General features: G+C 31.0%; 1 protein-coding gene across 1 annotated transcript in view; it reads left to right on the top strand.

Annotated features, from left to right (window-relative positions):
- LOC145285932 (box C/D snoRNA protein 1-like) overlaps window positions 1–26,772 on the top strand; it is a 77,357-nt gene that overhangs the window by 34,266 nt on the left and 16,319 nt on the right. The window contains exons 2-5 of the mRNA XM_080134434.1: window positions 5,837–6,009; window positions 11,068–11,153; window positions 22,059–22,162; window positions 26,148–26,216. Coding sequence (XP_079990560.1) covers window positions 5,837–6,009; window positions 11,068–11,153; window positions 22,059–22,162; window positions 26,148–26,216 — 432 coding nt within the window. The remainder of the gene's footprint in view (window positions 1–5,836; window positions 6,010–11,067; window positions 11,154–22,058; window positions 22,163–26,147; window positions 26,217–26,772) is intronic.

The raw sequence follows: 26,772 nt of genomic DNA, 5'->3' as shown, positions 1-26,772 counted from the left end.
AAAGCACGTTCTATCGAACATAAACGACACCGTCAAAGTATACTCTAAAAACCAACTACACACTAAGTATAAAACAGATGAAAAAATAATAACAAACCTAACTAAAAGATACACCGGATCCACTGACCAGAACAAAGAGATAAATTATACTAAATTTAAAACCTCCAATTTAATAATTAAAAACAATAATAATACTGACACCACACTAAACCAAACTAATGTAGTGTATGAATTTATTTGCCCTTTCAAAGAATGTCTCCGTAACAATGCATACATAGGCCACACCACACCAAAACAATGCTCTCCCAATGACTAACCTATCATTTAGCTGACAGTAGCGCCATAAAACAACACTTAACTTCCCATGATAAAAACCTACAGTAGTCCGACATTAGAAACAATAACTAACAATACTAAAATTCGAGACCTTTAACAATGGCACACGACGGCTAAAATTACTAGAAGCCATACTTATCAAAAAAACTACAGCCCCTTTTTAACCAGATCTCATTTACCACCGGAACAAATATACTAACACTATTTAATAACAAGAAACTAAATATAAACTATAGAATAAGAAAATCGAAATTCAAAATAAAAATAATTTGCATCTAACCATTTTGAACCCACTTTATAACAAAAAAAAAAAAAAACTATAAATACACCAAGCCTCAAAGAAAAAGAAAATGATAACAACAATCGCTCCTGATGATAATCAGATGCACTAATTGAAAGCGCTTGAGTAGAATATGGCTGAACAACAACTTTTGGGCGCCATTTTATACAACATGCCAGCTGAAATAAAAAAGACTGCTCAGAGAATGGAAAAGATATCCAGAAAATCGGAAAAAAGAACCTCTGTCGTATTCAATCAGTCGTGCTTGAATATGTTTTTCTTCTCTGATTCATTGATAGCAGGGGTTAAAGCCGACCTTTCTTAGATCTCATTTGATTGCTATTATTTTGCCAAGAACTCTTTCAGTCTGACAAACGCAAATGTCCTTAGCATTTAATGGTTTCTCCCACAAGTTGGACTTCATTATTTCTTCTTCAGCAACAAGAGGAAGTGGAAGTCTGCTAATCTTTTTTGTTGGAAAATTTTTTAAGATCTTTTTCTAAATATGACATCAGTTTTTCTTGGTTTATATATATATATATATATATATATATATATGTATTTATTAATTGTGCTGTGAAATGTTTTCTGCATGTGATTGAGGGGATATCTTTATTTATTGTGAAGATATATTTCTTTAGTGATTTTGAATTTCCAGAATTTTGTTTTTTCTCCCTTAAAGCAATTTTTTCCCCATCCCTTTTTATTCCATTCACTTAACCTGTAAAAAAAAAAGGGGGGGGGGGATTGATGCTCACGTAGGGTGAACAATGAACCAACATGAGTGAACCAAGTCTTAATAGTTTAAAAACCAATAAAACAGGGTCTGTCAGTCTCTTCTGGGTCAAGACTTTATTGTGGCGACCAGGCCAAACGACCAACCATTTGAAGTTTGCTCCTGCAAACATTTTTATACTAGTTGTTACCAGATCCTGTTAGGCAGGTCGCTTAAAGAGTTTTTTTTTTTTTTTTTTTTTGACCTTGACTGTTGCCTGCTCGCTTTGGAGTATTGCCCTTCAACCTTTTTTATTGCTATATTGCCAAAAAGAAATCTGTTTCTTCCCTTTTTTGCTGACCTTTCCGTTATCGAGTTTCTCAGTGTGGAGGTTCCCAGAGAACAGTCTTCAACTAGTTCTTCTTCCAGTCAGTCTTCCAGTGGCAGTCTTTGAATTGAGTCTGTTTGGAGTGTCTTGTCCATCTGAATATACCTTGATGTACTTCCGTTACCTACACACCAAGCTAGTTCGGGGTGAGGTAAGGTGCTCTTTCTGTGACTTTCTGTTTTGAGGACGATTACCTTCTTAATTGTTACCTTTCCAACAACTCTGCCAAAAAAACATTGTTGTCATTGGACAAACAGAAGACTGAACAAGCCAAAACGAAGAGAGAAGAAATAAAAAGCGTTGCTTGTTACAAACTAGGAGCCGTGAATTTCAACGTTGGATGTGAAAAGTCAAACAAACACGAATTTATTCTACACTTGAAGTTCGAAGGAAACAAACGAATGGTTTTGCGTGCAACCGGCCCAACCTTGTAAAAAGAAAGATGTCTATGCTTGGTGGAGAAAGCAATTTTTTTATAAATTGTCAACATGAATGAATGGCATTTTTTTTTTTTTTTTTTTCCAACTTGGATTATTAATAACGGCTAATAGGACATTTGGAATCTTCACTGGAGATGAAAGAACTGACAGAATTAACCAAATCCCCGGATTTCCTCAGGATCAATTAGACCATGTGGATTTTAATCCGGAATCGTTCATGAAAAAAAAAAATTCACTACATTGGATTAGAAAAAAAAAAATCGAAACACATTGACATCTTAAAGAAGATGAGGAATTCTTAGCGGGATGTGAACTGCCAAAAGCTACAGTCTTATATGAAAAACATTCGTTAAATTTTCTGTTACGAGCTTTTGGTTCTACCTGTTTTAGCATTTAACGAATTCCCTCAGAATCTTGTTTTGTCAAATTTTATGTTGAATTCTCTAGTAACACACTAAGTTTATCTGTATGTCCTAACCACTTTGTAAACCATTTACTGTTAGATTTCAGGGGCTTTGTCGTTGGGTCCTGTTTGGGTCATCTTGTCCGACATAAAATATGTTGGTGTACTTCTGTTATCTACACAGCGAGCTATTTGGGGAGTTGTTACTGTGTATCATCTGGGGCTTACTTCTGGGCTCACTTAGAGAACCAACAAAATATTTTGCAACCTTTTGTTTTTTTTTCTCGTTTTGAAATGAACGTATAAGTTTATTATCTATATATATATATATATATATATGTATATATATATATATATATAAATAAAAATTACAATTAAAAAAATTCCATTCACATGTAATCACCTTTTTCTTCACCATATTCCCTCTGCTTCACTTTTTTGTTATCAAGTAAGATCTTTGACTTACTTGTTGTTTCATCAAATACTTTTGTATGCAAAATCCGATCCTGCATTTTGCTAATTCCTACCCTCTGATGAGAAGTAAAGTTTCCTTTTCAAATTAAATATGTTAACTCTTTTTCAAAGTGTTTTTTAACATGTTTTATTAACTCTGTGTGTGTGTGTATATAATTTTTTTTTTTTTTTTTTTTTTTTTTTTTTTTTTTTTTTTTTTTGTTGGGAGTGTGTAAAAAAAAAAAAAATAAATAAAGAAGAGTGATGCTTATGTAGGGTAAGCTCAACCGTTGTGGGAATAAACAAACCAACATGAGTGAAGCAGGGCAAATGGTATTTATCGTCAAACGGGGTAGAAGGTAGTTTCAAAACCTATAAAACAGGTTCTATCATTCTATTCTGTGTCGAGATTTTGTTATCATGACGACCAGACCAGGCGATCGACCATTTGAAGTTTGCTCCTGCAAACATTTGGATACAGGTCGCTTGAAGAGTATTTCATTTTTGCAACCAGGACTGTTGCTTGCTCACCTTGGAGTGACGTCAGGTTTTTTCCCATTCTTTTCCTGCTTCGCGGTATGGGTTCGAGCCTGCCTTCCTATTACCACTTTTTTTTTTTCAATAGTATAACTGTCAATAATATGTTCCTGTCTCTGATAATTTGTGTGATGGCACATTGGCTATGTGTACAATGAAATGTGTCTAAGATGCTTATGGAAAACTGTTTCTCTTTCTCAGGCCGCCCGGCATTGCCTTGTCATAAAATACGCTTCAATATGATATTTTGATTAATGCAGATTTCGTATTTATTATATTTGACCCAATATATAGTAAGGATTTAAGTTTTTAAAAAATGACTCCTGTGCCACCATCAAGAATCAAAACCAAAACATTTAGCTTAAAATTTACATTTTCTCTTTGAAGTTAATGCCTGAGCTATGAAGACATGTTTGCTGCAAGGCTAAAAATTAAAACATGAACCAGTAGCTATTACATTACGCATGCATATTCGTAATGCCGTCGTTCGACCTTCACCTTCTATTTCTTTAATTTTCACACTTTGGCACCGATCTTCTCCCACTAAAACACAAATATAAAGTTTTGCATGGGTTCGAATACCTTAAATATAAAGTTTCATGTTTGTAGGAGGTTGAAGGCTCAAATTTCAATGCAAGCAAAACTCAGAATACAATTGTGAATTACATTGGACTTTTAATCAGTTAAGATTGATGAAATAAGAACATACTACCACCATAAATTAAATAGTTTTGTGTTCGAAATTCTGTGCAGATTCTAGAGTTCAGTGTAAAAATTCCCAACTTCGACAAGATACATTTAAAGAAGACCGGAGGTTACATCAGTCAAAATGTTGTATGAATAACATTCGAGATGAGAAGAGTATCTGAATAATCTAAATAATACGACTATATTTAAACTTATTTTTTCGGTTTCAACGCGTAATTGTTTTTAAGTACTAGCATTTCAGCCCGGCGTTGCCTGGGTGTTTAGAGGTGTATGTGGAGCAAAAAAGAAAAAAAAGCCAATTTTTAAAATTTTAACCCCTATTATGACCCCTAAACATTTATTGTTTGGAGCTCAAATCAAGTTATTAAATTAGATCTATTTCCAAGGAACCTATATCTAAAATTTCAAGTATTTAGACCCAAAATTCTCTTAAAGGTCAAACGTTGAATTTTGACCCCTTAAAAGCCAAATTTCTGGCCGTTAATGGATTACAAAGATTTTTTCAAATCTCAGTACCCTGTATATCAAATTTCGAGTCTGTAGACTAAAAATTGACAGTTATTGCGTAGGGAAATGTACACACACACACACACACACACACAAACGTTCACTTTTATAGATATACTAGCATTTCAGCCCGGCATTGTCTGGGTGTTTGGAGATGTGTGTTGAGCGCAAAAAAAAAAAAAGTGGTAGTAGGAAGGCAGACTCGAACCTGTACCGCGAAGGAGGAAAGGAATGGGGAAAAACCTGACGTCTTTGCTGTTACGACCACCGCCAAACTGGAAGTGACATAGGTTTAAATTTAGCCTAGATAATCAAAAAAAGGGGATGACTTTTGAAAATATCAATGAAACATGCGACCCCTCCCTCCCTGTAAAAAAGGGCCCAGTTGAGGGTGAAGAAATTGATGTTTTTAGCCAATTTTTTTATATTTGTCGTCTGAAGGGTCGAGCTTCAAAATGATACTGATCTTGTGAAAATTTGTCGCCTCTGTCAAAAGTTTTAGGCAGACATGCAAACATACATGCATACATTTATATATTGGTAACTCAAATTTTTGACCCAAACCGATTAAAAAGCTTGTCCAATCTCTGAATATGCTTTATGTAAAATTTCAAATGTTTAGACAAGAAATTGTCTGAGTAATTTGGTAGAGACCGCAGAAGTAAAATTTTAAAAACTTTGACCCCCTATTATGACCCCTTAACATTTATTGTTTTGGACTCAAATCAAGTTATTAAGTTAGATCCATGTCCAAGGAACCTATATCTGAAATTTAAAGTGTTTAGACCCAAAATTGTCGGAGGAGTTTGGTAGTTCTTGAAGGTGAAATCGTTGAACTTTAATCTTAACAGCCAAATTTCTGGCCGAAAATCGATCACAAAGATTTTCCCAAATCTCAGTACCCTGTATATAAAATTTTGAGTCTGTAGGCTTGAAATTTAGTTATTGCGTAGGGAAATGTACACACACACACACACACACACACACACACACACACACACGTTCACTTTTATATATAGATAGATTCTACATGATTTGATTTTCCTATTTTTCTTTTCTTTCAAAATAGATGTCGGCAGTGCCACACCCAACCTGCCAAGTACACATGCCCTCGATGTGGCATTCGGACATGTTCTTTAACCTGTGTTAAGTCGCACAAAATTGATTTTGACTGCGATGGAATCCGTGATAAAACTGCCTATGTTCCTCTCGATAATTTCACCGTCATACATTTGCTCAGTGGTAAGTTGTCAAAATAAATCTTTTTTATAATTTTTTCTTTTTTGTAAGTTATTACATATATTTGATATATTTTGAAGTAATTTCTGAAATTTTATACAATTTTCTTAACTTTCAAAGCATTGTGTAATGCTGTTGTCTATATAATTTATATGTACAAAAATGCATACAAATAGTATATGCACGTTGATAGTTGTGGTTTTTGTTATAGGATGATGAGAGAGTTTGGGTTGGTATGTGGATTGGTGTAGTGGATCGATTTGGCAATGGTAGAAGTGTCATTGCTGGCTTTTTCTCTCGCTCAGTCTGCTGACTGACTTTGTTTGAGACTTATATTGACATTCCTTGATCGGAATTTGACTGTTCATTTATTTTAACATTCGATTTGAAATTTCAATTGGTTTATTGTTCTGCACTTTAAACAATTCTGATCCAATTAAAAAATATTCTCTCATTGTTTCATGATCTTGATTCTTCGATCGAAATGTAAGGTTGATGTTTCTTTAATTATGTTGCGTAACTGACGGACAATGCCACAACACCACCTCATTCTGATGCAAACTCTCTCTATTGTTAAATCGACATCAGGTTTTATTTACATTAGTGATAGTATAACAAGAGAAAGTTCGGGTCAGCATGTGGATTGGGGTGTGGTTGGTTGGAGCGGACAACAGAAGTGTTACTGCTTGTTTTCTCCCTTGCTCTGTGTGGCTGACCAACTTTGTCTTATATTGACATCAACCACATTCCTTGATCAGAATCTGATTGTTCTTTTGGAATGTCTCGTCTTTTTTAGTTGACATTCCATTTCAGGTTAAAATATATTCTCTCGTTTCATGACTCCGACTCTTCGATCAGAATGTAGGGTTGATGTCATTGCTCAGCAATCTAATTTACATCTGGTTTTGCCTGGATCCATAATTCCATGTATGCAATACTGTGAGAAATCCGACAATTATAATCAAGCCTCTAATTGGCTGATTGGCCATCCACTGTCTTTGTTTAAACAACCAGATTGGTCGAGATTTTAACTGTTGAGTGATGGTCTTTGTGGGTTTTTGAATGCCTATCTCAGAGTTTTTAAAGTTAGAATTATTAACCTGTCTTTGATGACAATTCTTTCAAATGAACATGCTTTATGAACTTCTGATGGTGACTCTAGTCAAGAATTGAATCCAGCATCAAACTAATTATATATATATAATGTACAGCATATTTTCATTTGTCCTGAGAATTTTTATTGTCTAAAAATATATCATAAACTGTAAAAATAAACGTAAAATATAAAATCCACAAGCATAATAAATAACGAAGAAGAAAGCCAATACGAAAAAGAACAAGGATAAAAGGTAAGGTATTTGTATGTGCTCACATTAAATGTAATTTGTTATAATACGTTAGCACCGTCAAAATTGTGGATAGTCGGTTCTGATTCTTTAGGACACACGAGATATTGAACTAACGAGAGTGACTTGAAAGAACGAGCTCGAACAGAAAGTTTTGATCTTCCAACTCAACCTTGCTATTATCCACGATAACACCAGGTCTGTTTGATTTGTTTTTTCACAGACACACACACACACACACACACACACACACACACACATATATATATATATATATGTATTTATATGTGTGTGTATTGATATATTAATGTATTTATTAAATATTCTCACACCAAATGTGTCTTATGGGTGTACAGATTTTACCAATCATGAAGAAACTCTGCTGAAAGGACTATTACCTTTTCAGGTGTTACCAGCTCTACTCGGAAGCAAAACAGGTATTTTCTTTTTTGCAACGAAGAACAAATAAAATTTGTGTCAAACTTTAGAGGTATGCTTTGTTGTAATTGTTAATTTTTTTTTACCACAGTCTGTGGAGCAAAAACAGATGAGAAAAAAATTCTCACAATACATCTGATATTTTCTCGGCGTTGTCCGTCACCTATGTAGGAATTGCTGTTTTTTAGCAACATTCATTCTACAGCTGGTATATTTTATTTTAGCAACATTTCCTATATACGGACATGTTATATTTCTGTAGAGCTTAAAAAACACTGATGTATGAAAATATAATTATGTTTGTTGCTTGGTTGCGACAAACCAGTGGGTGAGAGCGTTTTTCACTCTTAGGAGGTTTCATCTACACTCCCTTCGATACGTCACGGTTTAGTTAAATCCGCATTTCCATTCCTAAACAAACAATTGTTGTATTTTTGTGCTGCTTAAATGAATGAAAACATAAAAGAAAAATGTAATTCTACTAACTGGCCACCTGGTGTTGCCTGGTCGTAAGATATGCTTAAATATATTTTAATCCATGCAGATTACATATTTATCATTTTAGGCAATTGTCTATTGATTATTATATGGAACCAAATATATAGTAGTGAGATCAAAACAAAAAAAATATGACTTGGGTGCTATCAGCTAAAATCCAAACAAAAACATACAACTCTCCACTCTCATTCTGTGATTAAAAAAAAAAAATTATTCTGTGATTTTTATATATTTTTTTTTATTCTGTGATTTTTATATTTTTTTTATTCTGTGATTTTTATATTTTTTTATTCTGTGATTTTTATATTTTTTTTATTTTGTGATTTTTATATTTTTTTTATTCTGTGATTTTTATATTTTTTTTATTCTGTGATTTTTATATTTTTTTTATTCTGTGATTTTTATATTTTTTTATTCTGTGATTTTTATATTTTTTTATTCTGTGATTTTTTAATTTTTTTTATTCTGTGATTTTTATATTTTTTTATTCTGTGATTTTTATATTTTTTTATTCTGTGATTTTTATATATTTTTTTCTGTGATTTTTATATTTTTTTTTATTCTGTGATTTTTTTTTATTCTGTGATTTTTATATATTTTTTTTTCTGTGATTTTTATATTTTTTTTATTCTGTGATTTTTATATTTTTTTTATTCTGTCATTTTTATATTTTTTTATTCTGTGAGTTTTATATTTTTTTTATTCTGTGATTTTTTTTATTCTGTGATTTTTTATATTTTTTTATTCTGTGATTTTTTTTTATTCTGTGATTTTTATATTTTTTTTATTCTGTGAGTTTTATATTTTTTTATTCTGTGATTTTTTTTATTCTGTGATTTTTTATATTTTTTTATTCTGTGATTTTTTTTATTCTGTGATTTTTTTTTCTCTGTGATTTTTTTTATATTTTATTCTGTGATTTTTTTATATTTTATTCTGTGATTTTTTTATATTTTATTCTGTGATTTTTTTATATTTTATTCTGTGATTTTTTTATATTTTATTCTGTGATTTTTATATTTTCTGTGATTTTTTATATTTTTTTATTCTGTGATTTTTATATTTTTTTATTCTGTGATTTTTATATTTTTTTATTCTGTGATTTTTATATTTTTTTATTCTATGATTTTTATATTTTTTTATTCTGTGATTTTTATATATTTTTATTCTGTGAGATTTTATATTTTTTTATTCTGTGATTTTTTTATTCTGTGATTTTTTTTATTCTGTGATTTTTATATTTTTCTATTCTAATTAGTCTATATGCATATACATTTATATATAAATTCACTTGTCATCCCTTTTTAAAAGATGGAATTGCTTAATCATCGAAGACAATATTCAAGCAGGCATATATATATAATATATATATATATAATTCACCTGTAATTCCTTTTTTAAAGATAGAATCGTCCAATCGGCGAAGACAAGATGCAAGCAAGCAAGGTCAACAGTTTTATAATTATATTTATTTTTATGATCAGTGGCAATGTTGGAGTATGAGTTAGTGAGGAAAAGCAGGTGGCTGCATAGAAATTGATGGAGCGTTTTTCTCGGACCTGATCACCAGTCGACTATTGATCTCCATTTTGGTTTAATTTATATAATAATTTGTGACACTTATGTATTCACCTGTAAATATCCATTCTAGGATTTCACCCTTGCTGTCAAGGTAACCACGTCTTGAGGGTGTCTATTTGCACTTAACTTTTTGGTTAGCATAACTTTTGTTGTTCATTTGTTTTGTGTGAATTTGCTAATTATTGCTGGCAATCATTCTCTCTCCTCCCCCAATTTATTTCTGGTTAGAATTCTTTTAAGGAAGATATCAGATACTTATGGTAGAAACATGAAGGTTGCCTACATCCTAAGTGAAAGTCTTGCCGTAGAATAAACTGGGTTCGAATTTAGCACAGCAAGGTTGTCCGTCTGTGTTGTTAACCTGCTGTTGGTGATTCTAGAACTATTCTAGTAGTTTAAATTTTAAATGTTTCTAACCAAAATTAAATATCAATTTGTCAGATGCATTTCGATGTAAATAGAAAAATGTGACAAAATTATATAACATGAGAAGATATGGCTTTTACTACATATTTAAATTCTAATTTTAGTGTGTTTTAGGTAAGGCCTGAATCTTATGGAATCATAGGTGTTGGGATTGGAATCTTATGGAATCATAGGTGTTGGGATTGGAATCTTATGGAATCATAGGTGTTGGATTGGAATCTTATGGAATCATAGGTGTTGGGATTGGAATCTTATGGAATTATAGGAGTCCGGGTCGGAATCAATGTGGAATCTGGTGTCGGGGTCGGAATCATTGTTGGATGCATTTTGATACGGGTGTAAGTAGAAAAAATGTGACTAAATTACATAACGTGAAAAGATATAGCTTTTGCTGCATATTTAAATTCTAATTTTAGTGTGTTTTTGTAAGTGCAGAATCTGAGTACTACTTAACATATGTAATTACGATTGCTTCTATACAAAATACCTGATCTATATTTCCCTCATCACTTTCTCATCCACGATTCATTGATTTGACTTGATTTGAAAATCTGGAATGTTTACTTGTTAATTCCTAATTCCTTGAAACTATAATTTCCTTATTTAAAATTATAAAAGCAAATGACTTTTTTTCTAGCAAAAAAAGAGGAAATTATTTAAAAAAAAAAAAAAAAAAAAAGCGGTTTCATTTTGATTATCTTTTGCTAAATAAATGACAACAAAGTGTAAATTTTCCAAGTTTTGATATCTTTTTATTTTTCTTTCTTTATAGATTATCGGCTACTTGAAGATGTCACTCGAGTTGCAGAACGTAGTAAACGAGATATATTGGCAAGACAGCACAGGAAACCTCCCTTTGTAAGTTTGTGTAAATGTTTTTTTTTTTTTTAAACTTAAAAAATGTAATAGTACAAGAGAAGTAAAATAAATTTTTTTAACATTTTTAAGATTCTTCTTTCTCCCGCTCTCTCTTCCTCTCTCTCTCTCTCTATATATATATATATATATATATATACTTGTTTATTGTTATATAAACATGCTCACATCCCGCTGCTACAAACAGCCACTTGTTTCAATCAAACAACAGATATCATCAGGCAGCGACTTGACTATTCAAATGTTCAATGAATAATGGATTTTTATTTTAGGTAGGAATAGAACATTTGAATAGTCAAGTCGCTGCCTGATGATATCTGTTGTTTGATTGAAACAAGTGGCTGTTTGTAGCAGCGGGATGTGAGCATGTTTATATAACAATAAACAAGTATTATCAGCTCTTTTTATTGAGCACTATCTAACAACCTCGTTGAATTCACTAGTCCATTACTTTTGAATAAACCCCCCCCCCGAGTATATATGTGTGTATATATATATATATATATATATATATATATATATATATGCTAATGTTTCGGATAGATGGTTGGTGAAGACGACAAGTCCTCGTCAAATGACTTAATAAAGTGTGTTTTCCACTGAAGAAGTTCGGTTCTTAAAAGTTTTGTATTTTAAGTATATTTTAAGTTTTAGGAACCGGACTTCTTCAGTGGAAGATAAACTTTATTAAATCACCTGATGAGGACTTGTAGTCTTGACCGACCATCTATCCGAAACATTAGCATGTCCAGTGTCATGATCATGTAAATTTGTCTACATCAATAAAAAAAACTCTTCCTTTTTTTTTTTTTTTTTTTTTTTTAATAAGAACGCTTAATAACCTCGTTAAATTCATGAGTTTTCTCTCATGAATACTTATAACTTTGAGGATATGTATATATATATATATATATATATATATATATATATATATATATATATATAATGAATGAGAAGTGGTATTTGATCAACACTGCTGGGAAGCCATAAGATAAAATATTGCTGTGCTTTTAAATCCACGAAACCATTTTCATGGGGAAAAAAAAAGACAATCCTTACAATAATATTAAGACTAGTGTAAATTCATGAAAGAAAACTAATACAGTGATTGCAAAAGATTAATCCATAATATGAATCTCGCCAGTCTGTTTAAATGTATATATGTATGTCTCGCAAAAATTTGCGACAGAAGAGATGTATTTTCACGAGATTGGTATCATTTTGAAGTTTGACCCTTCAGACAACAAATATCGAAAAATTGGCTAAAAACATTAAGTCCTTCACCCTCAACTGGGCACTTTTCTACAGGAAGGGGTAACAAAAAATAGTTCTTTCATGATAATTTAGCCATACACGCATGCGCAAAAAATGTTCTTTCTTGAATTAGTTTAAATATATAAAAAAAAAAAAAAAAAGGAACACCTACTTTCGCTCAAGCAGTCATAGCCCAGTCGGTATAGTAGCAGCGTCGTTATCTTAAGATTGCATGTTCGAGCCGAGATGTCAGATATATTTTTTTTTTTAATATTGAAACAGGGTTATTTATGCCATTTTTTGTTCATTTTTTTTTTTCCATCCTGTTTGTGGTTTTCCAATTTTTTTGCATCGCGTTAGTTTTTTTTTTTTTTTATTTTAATATTTAAACAGAGTTACTAGGTTCGCCTATTTTTTATTTTCTATTTTTTTCTGGATTTACTCCCCACCCTCACTCCCACCTCACCACACCCGGGCAACGCCGGGTACCCCAGCTCGTTGACTTATAAAGAAAAGAGTTTTCAGTGGAGAACTTTGGATTACATTTTTATTTTTTCAATATAGTTTTAAGAAGTTGAAAAACTTCCAAGACAGACATACCGTACTTTAAGGTAATTGTGCCAACTAGCTAAAAGTGCTCTTTTGGCAACCACACATATAAAGAGCACTTTTTTTAGTTGGCACAATTACCCCAAAGTACCGTATACATAAAATAAATGAGGTTAATTCCATAGTTATTTTAAGTTGTTTCATCCTGCAATAATAAAATATAATTCTCTGATCTATTTCCTGCTTCATTTTTTCAGTTCATTGGTCTACTGGTCTTTACTAATTTGCTGTCTTGATTTATGGAACTTTCTTTATACTGACTGTTTTCCTCCTCCTTATGGCCTTGTTCTTTTTACGACTTGGGTTAATAGACATCTTTGCGATAATCATGTGATTTTTTAAAATGTTTTTCATACATCAAGTGTTGGTATGCTTTGTCAGGAATGATTTCCATATAAAAAGATATTTCATAAATACTCATCACCAGAGAACTTACCAGAAAATTAAAAATCAAAAAAAAATTATTCTGTGATTTGGATATTTTTTATTACGTGATTTGGATATTTTTTTTATTCTGTGATTTGGATATTTTTTTTATTCTGTGATTTGGATATTTTTTTTATTCTGTGATTTGGATACTTTTTTTATTCTGTGATTTGGATACTTTTTTTATTCTGTGATTTGGATATTTTTTTTATTCTGTGATTTGGATATTTTTTATTCTGTGATTTGGATATTTTTTTTATTCTGTGATTTGGATATTTTTTTTTATTCTGTGATTTGGATATTTTTTTTTATTCTGTGATTTGGATATTTTTTTTATTCTGTGATTTGGATATTTTTTTTATTCTGTGATTTGGATATTTTTTTTATTCTGTGATTTGGATATTTTTTTTTTATTCTGTGATTTGGATATTTTTTTTTTATTCTGTGATTTGGATATTTTTTTTTTATTCTGTGATTTGGATATTTTTTTTTTATTCTGTGATTTGGATATTTTTTTTTTATTCTGTGATTTGGATATTTTTTTTTTTATTCTGTGATTTGGATATTTTTTTATTCTGTGATTTGGATATTTTTTTATTCTGTGATTTGAATATTTTTTTATTCTGTGATTTGGATATTTTTTTTATTCTGTGATTTGGATATTTTTTTTATTCTGTGATTTGGATATTTTTTTTTTATTTTGTGATTTGGATATTTTTTTTTTTATTCTGTGATTTGGATATTTTTTTTTTATTCTGTGATTTGGATATTTTTTTTATTCTGTGATTTGGATATTTTTTTTATTCTGTGATTTGGATATTTTTTTTATTCTGTGATTTGGATATTTTTTTTTTTATTCTGTGATTTGGATATTTTTTTATTCTGTGATTTAGATATTTTTTTATTCTGTGATTTGAATATTTTTTTATTCTGTGATTTGGATATTTTTTTTATTCTGTGATTTGGATATTTTTTTTTTATTCTGTGATTTGGATATTTTTTTTTTATTCTGTGATTTGGATATTTTTTTTTTATTCTGTGATTTGGATATTTTTTTTTTTATTCTGTGATTTGGATATTTTTTTTTTATTCTGTGATTTGGATATTTTTTTTTTATTCTGTGATTTGGATATTTTTTTTTTATTCTGTGATTTGGATATTTTTTTTATTCTGTGATTTGGATATTTTTTTATTCTGTGATTTGGATATTTTTTTATTCTGTGATTTGGATATTTTTTTATTCGGTGATTTGGATATTTTTTTTATTCTGTGATTTGGATATTTTTTTTATTCTGTGATTTGGATATTTTTTTTATTCTGTGATTTGGATATTTTTTTTATTCTGTGATTTGGATATTTTTTTTATTCTGTGATTTGGATATTTTTTATTCTGTGATTTAGATATTTTTTTATTCTGTGATTTGGATATTTTTTTATTCTCGAAGTCAAAATGGTAAGTTTCTGCAATCTTTTTTATTGGAATCTTAGTAGTCTGGTTAGGAGCTTAACCCTTCAAACTCCACATCTCTGCTTTTGATTAAACTACAAAGTTTTAAGTACTCAAACCTAAGAGTCAATATGAGAATCTCATGGAATCTTAGGACCTGAGGTGGGAATCTTAATAATTCACAAATATCCCAATCCTAAAATTTCCAAATATCCAAATCTCTTTCCTAGAGAAAGAATTACAAGATCTCTTGGAGTCCTATTGTGACAAGTTCATGGATGCAGCGATGGTGCTGCACAATAATAACGATGCAGAAAAAAGGCCTTGTAGAAAAGGTTGATATGACGTCAATTCAATACACACCCACACAGAATTATTTGTGGACATTGAAAGAAAAACAAAGGAGATACTTTTTATAGTCTCCTTTTCTCTTTTTTCTCTAAAAAAAAAAAACAGGATTAAAAAAAAGGAGGGAATGGAAAAAGGAGCCTATAAAATTTTTTTATTTGGCTCCTTTTCCGTTTCTCTTGTTTTATTCATTTCATTTTTCTTTCCACTTTTTATTATAGGTTTTCTGTTTTTCTTTAATTTTCTCTTTGTTTATTATTTAATTAAATTCGTTATTTGCTCTGGTAAATAAGGGAGGGAGGTATACACTTCCCTTGAACAATCTGGTTTGAAGAATTAATATATATTTCATCTAATCATCCTCATCCCACCCCCTGCATATTTTCTCTTTGTCAATAAACTGTATCTGTTTATTCCTAAGTTTATTTTCTATTCTCATTATACTTTGTCTGGTCGTGATACAAACATTTACTCATCAACATAAATTTTTATTTTTTAAAAACTTTTGTCTGTTGCCTTTTAATAGGCAAACTATGTCTCTCTTTTAACCCTTTTGACTCTGATCCAATTAAAAATTACTTAGCCAGAAAGACAAAAGGCAGTTAGCAAAATTATTTGATTACGTATTATTAGAAGGCTGAATTATCGTTTGCGTGGTCTTTTTAGCCAAGTGCAGGGTTGGAAGGGTAAATGTTGAATGTTTTAATATAGACAAGATGAAAATGGGTTTACATGCGTTTTTAACGGTAATAAATAAAATGTTTATACTTTTTTAAAAGTATATCCCACCATTTTGAGATTGAGACTTAATTGAACAAAATATTTAGGAAAACTTTTAACTAAAAGCATAAAATAAAAATATTAAGAGATCTACTCCATAAAAGGAAAACTGTTTGAAGCACATAACTGTTCTCTATTATCACACTAATTTCATAAGCTATTGTAGTAATGTTGTTTTTTGAAGTATTTCAGTGGATTGGGGAGTATCAGCAGCAGGAGTGTAAGAAGTTTAAAATGATGACGTAAATAAAGAAAAGGCTATGCTTGACGGTGAATGAGATGAGGAATTGTGGAAGGAGGAGAATAAAGGTAGTAGTACTAGTAGTAGTAATATATGAGATGGAGAGTAAGAGGATGACATATATAAAGGAGAAAGGTGTGACCAACAGGAAAAAAAGAATCAGAAGAGAAAATTGTACAATGTAGTAATGTTAACTAAATGAAGTTTTATAAAGTTTATGGGGAAAAAAATAACTGAAATTGCGTGAATTGTCTCCCTTTAACCAAAAAGGGGGGGGGCAGTAAATCCTTCTTTCGTCTTACCTGCTTTTTGTCCCTTACAAAAGACAAACCTGGAACTTGTATCGACTAATAGTGACAAAAAAAAGCAGGTAGAAATGAATCATGTGATTTTGTTCTGAATTTTATTTATCCTTATTTCTTTTTATAGTTAACTAACCTGGATGTTTGGATGTTTGGAGGTGTGTGTTGAACCAAAAAAAAAAAAGTGGTAGCAGGCAGGCAGGCTCAAACACGTACCGCGAAGGAGGAAAAGAATGTGAAAGAAAAAAGTGACGTGTTTGCCGTTGCGTCCATCGCCAAACCAGAAGCGGCGAAAGTTTAAATTAAGGCTAGTCAAGCAAAAAGAGGGGAAAATATTGGCGAAAAAAGCGACCCCCCTCTTTGTAGAAAAGTGTCCAGTTGAGGGTGAAGGAATTAATGTTTTAAGCCAATTTTTCGATATTTGTCGTCCGAAGGATCGAGCTTCAAAACGATACCAGACTCATGAAAATCCGTCACCTCTGTCAAAATTTTTAGGCAGACAAACAAACATATACATACATACATACATTTAAACAGACAGGTAAGATTTATATAATAGACTAGCGGAGGTACCCGGCGTTGCCTGGGTGTTTAGAGGTGTGTGTGTGTGCTCGGGCGGGAGTAAAACAAAAGAATAAGCGAAGTAATAATCCTGTTCAAATATTATATAAAAAGAAACAATGTTAAAACTTTAAAAATAAATTGTTGCCCGGGTGTTTGTGTCGGTAGGTAGGCAGCATCAAACCCGAAGCCTCGAGACGAAGTTGGAAAATTAAGTGTGAAAAAAACGTGACATGTTAACCGCTCGTCCACCAAAAAGCTTGCTGCATGTCTGAATACCCTTTATATAAAATTTAAAATGTTTAGACCCAAAATTAGCTGGATAGTTTGCTAGAGACTGCAAAGGTCAAATCCTTTTGGCCAAAAACCAATTAAAAAGCTTGCCCTGTGTCTGAATACACTTTATGTAAGATTTCAAATGTTTAGACCAAAAATTGGCTGAGTAATTTGGTAGAGACCGCAAATGTCAAATTTTTTTTAACTTTGACCCCTTAACATTTATTGTTTTGGGCTCAAATCCAATTATAAAGTTTGATCCATGTCCAAGTAACCTACATCTAAAATTTCAAGTATTTAGACCCAAAATTGGCGGAGGAGTTTGGTAGAGTTTTTAAAGGTCAAATCATTGAACTTTGACCCCTTGACAGCCAAATTTCTGTCCAAAAACTGATTAAAAAGATTTTCCCAAATCTACATACCCCTTATGTCAAATCTAGAATCTGTAGACTGAAAATTGACAGAGTAGTTTGGTAGGGAATTGTATAAGATATAGATTGAATTTTAGACTAGTTAGGTTGTTAAAAGTTGGTTTTTGGGTTTTTATTTTTGCACAAGAATTCCAAAAATCACACTCAAAACCTCTAAAAATTTACTGTGTTTAACTTATTGTACATGTTTACCTAAATTTGGGTGTGGAACTATCAAGCAAAATTCGTTTTTCATTTTGGTATAGTTAATTGCATGCATAGACAGAAAATTACAAGTTATTTCTAAGAATCATAGCATGTTTTCAAAACGTCAAATCACCATTCACAATTCACAAATGCAGCAATCATTTATAATTTTCATCATAGATTATGTAACTTCTTCCAGTGGTTGTAGTAGGTGCCTGTAAAGCACGTTTTTTTTTTTTTTTTTTTTTTTAGACCCATAGCAGCTATAAGCACTTTCTAGCCAGTTGAATCAAAGAGAGATCCATTAGAATAAAATTGAATATTTATTACAGTTAGGGTGTTGCAATACTAACATTAGATATGGAAGAATCAACTTCCAGGGTATATCCCTTAATCGTTAAGTTAACAACATAGTACACTGCAATTTGCAGGGTTTAGGTGTGGTTTATTGCGGGATAAGATGTCTTTAATCTGAGGTTCCAAAAGTATTTAAAAAAAAAATGATTTAAAGCATTATAAGACTTTCTAGGTGTTTATATCCAGCCCTTTTTTTTTTTTTCTTTTGTGCCAAACCGTGAATCAATCGACAAAATCTTTCAATATTAGAAAGAAAACGTTTCTTTAATTCCTTGTCTAAAAAATTAGGCTCATATCTTTAATGGGTGACTTTTTACAAAAAGTTTAGTAAAGTATACACGTTGTGATGATTAATCAGAATTGGAAAAATCAGAATATTTGAGGATAGTGGAATCGGTATCAGAATCTGAAAACTCTGTGCCTATTTTCCAATGCAAAAACAATACTTTTAAATGTTTTTTTTATTTTTTTTATTTGATTTTGTTTAAAGCAAAATCTTCCATTGCTGGTAATAATAAAATAATCTATATATTAATGCGATAGCATGTGTCATTTTCTGTGTCACACTTCCATCCGGGTCGTTTGTTATGTACTTCCATCTCTTGTAATAAATAATTTTACTAAGAATTCCTCATAAGTTTTGGCTTCGGTTTCAATTTTAGCTAATGACATTCCAATAATCTATTTTTAAAAAATAATTTTATCATAAGTTTTGGTTTCAGCTTTGATTTTAGCTGATGGCACCTTAGTAATCTATTTTTTTTTATAAATAATTTTATCAAGAATTCTTCATAAGTTTTGGTTCTGATTATAGCTGAATTAACTAAAGTTAAATATATATATTCATATTCATAAGTTTGGGATTCGGTTTCGATTCAAGCTGATGAACCCAAGTCATATAGATATCTTTTTTTATTTTTGAAATCGCAACTTTATAATATATAAAAATCGATAGAGCATTAACTCTATAATAATATATACAAAATCTGCAAGACTGAAAATATCATATTTAAGCATATGTTATGACCTGGCTACACCGGGTGTCCCTGCTAGCTTGGATAAATACTTTTGCAGTTTTAACAAAATGGCTACAATAATATCAGGGCATCTCCATTTACGCTGAATATCTACAGAATGCCAACATCAATATATATATATATATATATATATATATGAATCAGTCCCCTGCAGAATTTTCACAGGTCCTGCTAGTGAATATTTATTAATTTTAAACTACCAGTAAAATGAAAACTTTTAGATCATCCCCCAGAAGTGTATTTTTACATTTAGGAAGACAATTGGCACATTTAACACGAGTTTTTACAGAAATCAGGGAAAAAATAATTCTATAGCTAAATATTTAGAAATTTATAAAGAATCGGAATATCGGAATTGGGAAAAATATTGGAATTGTCTCATCACTATAAAGTATACATTTAACTCCTTTTTCTTCTCAACTGGCAAATTTGGCTTTGGACGCATATTAAAAAGTTTCTTTATGTATGTACTAGTAAAAAAAAACAAAAAACAAACTTGGCTTAAGCTGTATAATATCATACAGTTTCAATGTGTTAGCTGCTAAGATTAAAACTTATTCGAACAGTAAAAGTTGCTCCTCTATACAGTTATCACATAATTTTTGTGACAGCATTTGATTTTCCCTAATGTTTAACTAAAACTTATTAGTTTCATCTATATTTTTCTTTGAATAAACTATAACTCATATATTCATAAAGATATTTCGTATATTTGAAGCTTTTATCTTGTCATACATTGCTTAAGTTGGTCTCTTATTCGATAGCCCACAAAATGTAATATTTAACTAAATTTGAATGGCCATAACTCACATACTAATTGAGATACCAAATTTTTTTTTTTTTTCCAACACTGAAAAGTTTGTTGATATATAAAACAAAATATATCAGTTTGGGAAATGAAATAACTTTTGCAATTTTTAGTAAAAAAAATCTTTTCGAAAGATTTTTTTTTTTCCTCCAATTACTAAGAGTCTGATTTTATAATCTTTCCCAACAAAATTGTTTTATTTTAAAATTTTTTGATGATTCTTCAGTTTACCAAAGAAATTTAAAAATGAAAATATTAAAAAAACAAAAACTTTATTGTACGTACTCGTCATGGAATTAAGTTCTCATTAAAAAAATCGCTTAATTTGATCAAGTAGTTTTTATTTATTTTTCTTTTTTTACAAAGAAAAATTCATGTTTGAATGAGATTGATCATATCGTTGCCATCTTGGCTTTTCCATGGATGAGGAGGGGGGGCGTCAGGGTAGATAACTTCATCACTGCTTATAGTTTGTCAAAATTTGACGAGATTATTTTGAAGCATGGGCAGAAAAAATAGATATTTTAGTTTTTTTTCTTTCTACTTATTTTAGAGTTTCCGTCTTTTTCTGATCTATTTTTCATTTTATCCTTTGTTAATTCCTTTTTCGTTTAAAGGTACCCCTGTCTTCCTCCAGAAATAACCAAGATGGCAGTAATATGATCGATCCCATTAAAATTTTATTTTCCTCTATAAAAAAAAAAAAATCCTACTTGATCTAATTAAATGATTATTTTTTATGAGAACTTTATTCCATAAGTACAATATAGTTTTTTTTTTTTTTTTTTTCAATATCTTCGTTTTTTACTAACTTTGGTAAACTGCACAAGCACCGAAAATCTTTAGAAAATCAAATAATGTTAAATAATTTTTTTATCAAACCAATAAAATTGGTTTTAAAATTTTTTACTGAGACTACCAAGCTCCTACTAAAAATTCATGCCAACCATGCAAGTACATTGATTTCAGAATTTACAACAATCATCAATAATTTTTCTTTTCACAACTACTACTACTACTACTACTACTACTACTACTACTACCAGCAAAATGAAGAGGAAACAAATGTCTTCTTTGAAAAAGAAAATGATGATATAATTTGTTTTTCTAAAATTTAAAAACTTACCTTGTTTTCGAATATCTTCGAAAAATGTGTCTCGGGAGTTAAATAATATAACTTGTTTTTCTAAAAGCTGAAACCACTGTCAAAAATTTTCCCCACTCTTTATCCATGCCAAAACCAAAACGTAGATTCCATAAACAAAGCTTGTTTCTTAGAAGTGCACGCCTGTGGAACTCTCTTCCGTTTGCCTGTTTCCCACCTGACTACAACCTGGATTTCTTTCAAGTCCAACATAAACAAATTCCTGATGAACCTCCCCTTAAGTATGGCACTTTATCAAATCTCTAATACTAATGTGCTGTACACGCAATAACCCTTAGCCCCGAGTGGCTTCCGGGCCTTGATAAGTGGTGACTACCTAGTAAAAAAATAAATTTTTAAAAATTAACCTTTGGAAATGTCTTCAAAGATGTGAGCAAGCTCCTATTACAAAATTGTGTTTAATTTCGTAATAGTTTTTGTGCCATATATTGTCGCTTATGTACTTGCCTCCCCACAAGAACAGTTAGACACAAGGTCAGTTTTTAATGTGGGGAAAATCCATCTCTCCAAAACTGGATTGAAAAAAAAAAAAAACCTGCTTCAGTTTGGAAGGATTTCTTCTTTGCTGACAGAAAAGGAATGTCATTTTATCACAGATACTACACATTCATCCTTGCCAAATGTCGATTTTTATTTTCATTTCTTTTTCGTTTTTGCAGCTGCAGTACCTGACAAAAGAGGCATATAAACGGAATATTCGCTTTAAAACTATGCCTTATCCAATGCACAGGAGAAAGACCAACAATAGTATGTACCACAAAACGTAAGTAATAACAGTAAAGTTTAAAAAAAAAGTTTTAATCTGTTTTTGGTCATGGATGCTCTGTTACTGTAATTGGTTGATTTTTTTTTTGAGGGGGAGAGCAGCCCTATTTACCTCCAGAAACGCAATTAGCTTTGATCGATGTTGGGGAAACCCTTCATATCAAACAATTGCTATTGGGGGTGGGGGACTGGTTTTCCCCAACATTGTGTGGAAGCAGAAACAGGCCTGCAGCCAACCTCCATTTCTGCGCGTGCGTGATTCTTATTCACTGCAAGCCAATCTTTTGATTGGCATTTTGATAAATTTGAACACTTTTCACTTCTTCTCGTAGTGTAGCGGTAAGGTCTCAGCTTTTCTTTCACTTTCTTCTTTTCACCTTCGCGTCACTGCCTGCCTACTATCCCCCCCCCCTCAAAAAAAAAAAAAAAACACTCGGGCAATGCCACGCACCCCCGCTAGTACTAAATAAAATCAGTAAATGACACAAGAAATCAAAGGCTGAATCCTTATAAGAGCTGTACATATGTATTAAGCACATGGAAAAATATTGGTTCAATACATTGGAACATGTGTGGAAATATGATTTTTTTTTTTTTTAATTATATTTCACTTTTTATATACTAATCCTTAATTTATGAAGCTCAACGTAATTACAGAGCATATAATAAACAAATGACAAATCATATTTTATCTTGTATTATGCCATTTTTAAAAATGATAAGATTTGCAACTTCTCTTCCAATTTTGGGATTTTGTAATCATGCCCAAATGCAGTTTATTTTCTTTTAATGGATTGATAATTGCTATTTCTTCTGATGAGTTAAGGACAAAATAGATTCATTGATTGATATAGTAATTAAATAAATGATTTTGTGGTACGGAAGTTACTGTAAAAAATTGTAAATGTCAATGTAATTTAAGGAATAAATTGTAAGATGGTCAATATCTTCAAATATAGACTTTTGTCATTTGTTTATATATATATATATATATATATATATATATATATATAAAATTAGTTATGTTTTTGGGGGAAGAAAAGATTCCAGCAGAGTGCTCTATTATAAGGTAAAATCCGAAAATAAGTGTTAATTTACAGAAAGTTTAGATGAGTCATCGGTACCATTGGTTTCCCACCCGATAATTAGGGACCATTTTTGATACCCATATCAAGCTTTCTCCAGCCGATACTCGTCTATATATATATATATATATATATATATATATGATGAGAATAATGGAAATAGAGAAATAAAAAGAAACAAACCAAGTTATGTGTTCATCAACGTTTCGTCTTTATTTCATCCAAAGGAAGTCTCAAAATAAAGACAAAACGTTGAACACATAACTTCGTTTGTTCCTTTTTATTTCTGTGTGTGTGTGTGTATATATATATATATATATATATATATATATATATATATAATTTGACAAAAGTTTATATTCTAAATTTCAAGATGTTATTAATCTTATCATTTATTTCCTTCATGTTAAAATGTTCGATTCTTGACAGTATCTGTTTTGTAGTGCAGGAACAATTATAATTGTTATGTCGATTTTTTTTTTTACATTTTCTGCCCCGACTCATCAGAAGAATAAGAACTCATTAACTTAAAAAAAAAAAAAAAAAAAATTACATAAATTCAAGAAACTCTGAAAAGTAGTTGCAATTGTGTTTTCTAATATAAACAGAGATGCACCCTTGATCTTCATTAAGAAATGCATCTAGAAAAAAAATTCTGATATAAAACCTGTCCGTGGCATTCAATTGCACCAACTAAGATTAGGAGTTGTTCCAAAAAGTTTGGATGGTTTCTACACAAGCCTTCGCCACAGTAAACAATTTTAATTTAATCTGTGTGGATTTTGGGCAACTTTATTGCTGTGTGAACCTCATATGTTGACAGAATCCCTTTTTTCTTTTTTAAAGAAAGGATTGGGCCTCTAGGAAAATTATAAGCAGCCAAACTAGAAATAAGGCAATGTTCTGACCTCTGCTATTGAATACTATATAAATAAGCTTATATGTCCTGCTGATTCGACATTATATAAAGTTGAATTTTTTTTTTTTTTCATGTTTATTGATGTTGGCGTAGGAGTTGATTACCAAGCTGCAAAAAATAACTTTGCATATGTGTTCGAATACTTTGACTATTTTCTACACTGAGGATTAAATAAGCATGAAACACTAGTGTACATGTGTGTATGTATATATATATATATATATGACTACTTCATTTAATCACATAAATTAATATATGAAAATATAATTCTTTTGCGTAAATTTTCAGTATTTACTTCAACAGTGCCCAATACATAGGTAGAGCTAAAAATATTTATGGCAATTAAGCTACACAAAGCCTGACGAATTCTAATGAGATGCAGAATTGATTGATGATGTGTTACTTTTGCATTTTAAACTTCAATTCAGGCAACTATATATACACTATATATACACTGTGACATGATCTTTAAATTGATTATGTATTTAAATCAAAACTGACAGAATATATCGTTTTTTTGTTTTTATTTTGTCGCCGAGGTAAAATAAAACATGATTCCCACAAGATAGGCTAATACAGTAGTTGTTTTGAATTGAGCGAAAATCTACTAATGCACCCCCCTCCCTTTAAAACTTGCAGAGACTTTACCGGCTGGAGATTTCGTCAAGTCTATTTTTAGACCGGATTGTGAAGCAAAGAGGGAGAGGGGAGACTGGAAGTGGTATTGCTTCCCCTTTTCCTTTTTTTTAACTGGACACTAGCGAAGTCACTCTTTTCGGTTTGGGTTGCCGACCTGTTAAGAGGTCTCTCTCCTCGTGGGAGGAGGGGGGTTGACTTCTTCCCCTCATGCAAAAAGGATATGGATGCATGAGACATGGACGACGCGACCTTCTTCAGTCATGCAAGAGAATGTGATTAATTTACCTTCTCACAAAAGAGACTATGACTTTTTTCCCCATCATGCGAAGGAGATGTGGATGTACTGACGCAGACGATGTGACCCTTATGTCTCACAAAAGACACACACACACACCGCGAGCAAGAAAAAAGAACACAGGAATTTGCTATCTGAACTTTTTCCCCCACCGTAGGAAATATCTTGGATTAACTGCATCGTTGGGAAACACACCAGCAAAAGAAACGAAAAAAAAGGGAAAAACAAGAGACCAGTAAGTGCAAAGAGTTTGATTACCCCCCACCCCAAGGACTTTCGCTCATTTCAATATGCGTAGATATACTTCAGATTCCATAACTTTGAATACATTTCCTTTTTTTTTCGTTAAACTCTTCCTTTTTATTTTTAATCTTAAATAAATCTATTTTTGTATCATTTGGAAAGTGTCTGTTACCTTGTTATTTCATCGCATTTTTATTGTGTTTGTCCTTGTGTTTCTATCCACTTGTTTTATTTTTTTGCTGTGTCACATATGCGATAAAAAGAAAAATACTTGGGTTTTTGCTTTCCCGTAAATTCCCTTATACCCCCCCTTTTGGCAACGTGTTACAAAGGTAAACGATATTTGTTTCATCATTTAGTTTCTGTTCATACCTCTACATTATAAGTTGCCTTACCACATCTTTTATCGCATATGTAACAACACATAATTTGATATAATCAGCAGTAGATTCTCTACAATGCAATGTGGTCTACAATATATTATAGACTAAGTCACTGCAGGGAGGCATGTGAAACTTCCTTCCGGTGCACCGTGATGGATCCTCAATAGGAGCAGGCAATCAATTGATTTGATTAAAAAGTGGACAATTTGCCAATTTAAATGACATTAAAAATTTTGGAGTGTGAAACATTTGTTGATCATCATTCAATCCTGGGCAACGTCGGGTCTGCTAGTATTATTTAAAAAAAAAAAAAAAATCCTTAGACTCTTGTATGGCTTGTGTCGACATTTAATGAAATAAGATTTTCGGTTGTTAATTAGAAATGCATGATTCTATTTAATTTTTTTTTTTCTCTTTAGGACGGATACTATTTTATGGGATGTAACGTGGGTGTTTCCTTGCGCATCAGTTCAGCATACAGAAAAAAGGTGATTTATTTTTTATTGTTTTTTGCTACTTGTTTACAGTAATGATCTTTTTTAAACCAACACATTTCTGGTGAAAACATTACATACTTACGTGTCATGACGAAATTCGTATCAATTCCAAAAATTACGGAAAATAATCCTGTAGAAAAATATTTATAAGCAAAAATAGAAATTATCTAATTATCGTATGTTTTAATGCGGAAGAATTGTGTGACCATTTCAGTATGATGGACAAGGGAGATAATTCTTGACGTAAATTAAAGGTCCGCCATTTTAATCAGATTATATCAGAACGTAATTGTGGTTTTTTTTTTTTTTTGTTTATGTAAAATGCTTCTAGCATATTATCTACTGAATAATTTTTCATAATTTTTGAAATCTGTACGAATTTTACCATGACACCCAAGTACATAATGTTTTCACCTGAAATGCGTTGATTTAAAAAATAACTAATGTAAATAAGCACTTTTTTTTTTTTTTAAGAAGTCATCTATAGCTGAGACTATGAACTTTAAACTAAAAGCAAGAGGTTTTAAACAAAAGATTACAAATTTGT

Source organism: Euprymna scolopes, chromosome 10 (assembly GCF_053919585.1).
Source record: "Euprymna scolopes isolate OS-2025 chromosome 10, ASM5391958v1, whole genome shotgun sequence".
Taxonomy (NCBI): domain Eukaryota; kingdom Metazoa; phylum Mollusca; class Cephalopoda; order Sepiida; family Sepiolidae; genus Euprymna; species Euprymna scolopes.
The sequence above is the reverse complement of the archived record's forward strand: the minus strand, read 5'-3'. Positions and strand labels throughout refer to the sequence as shown.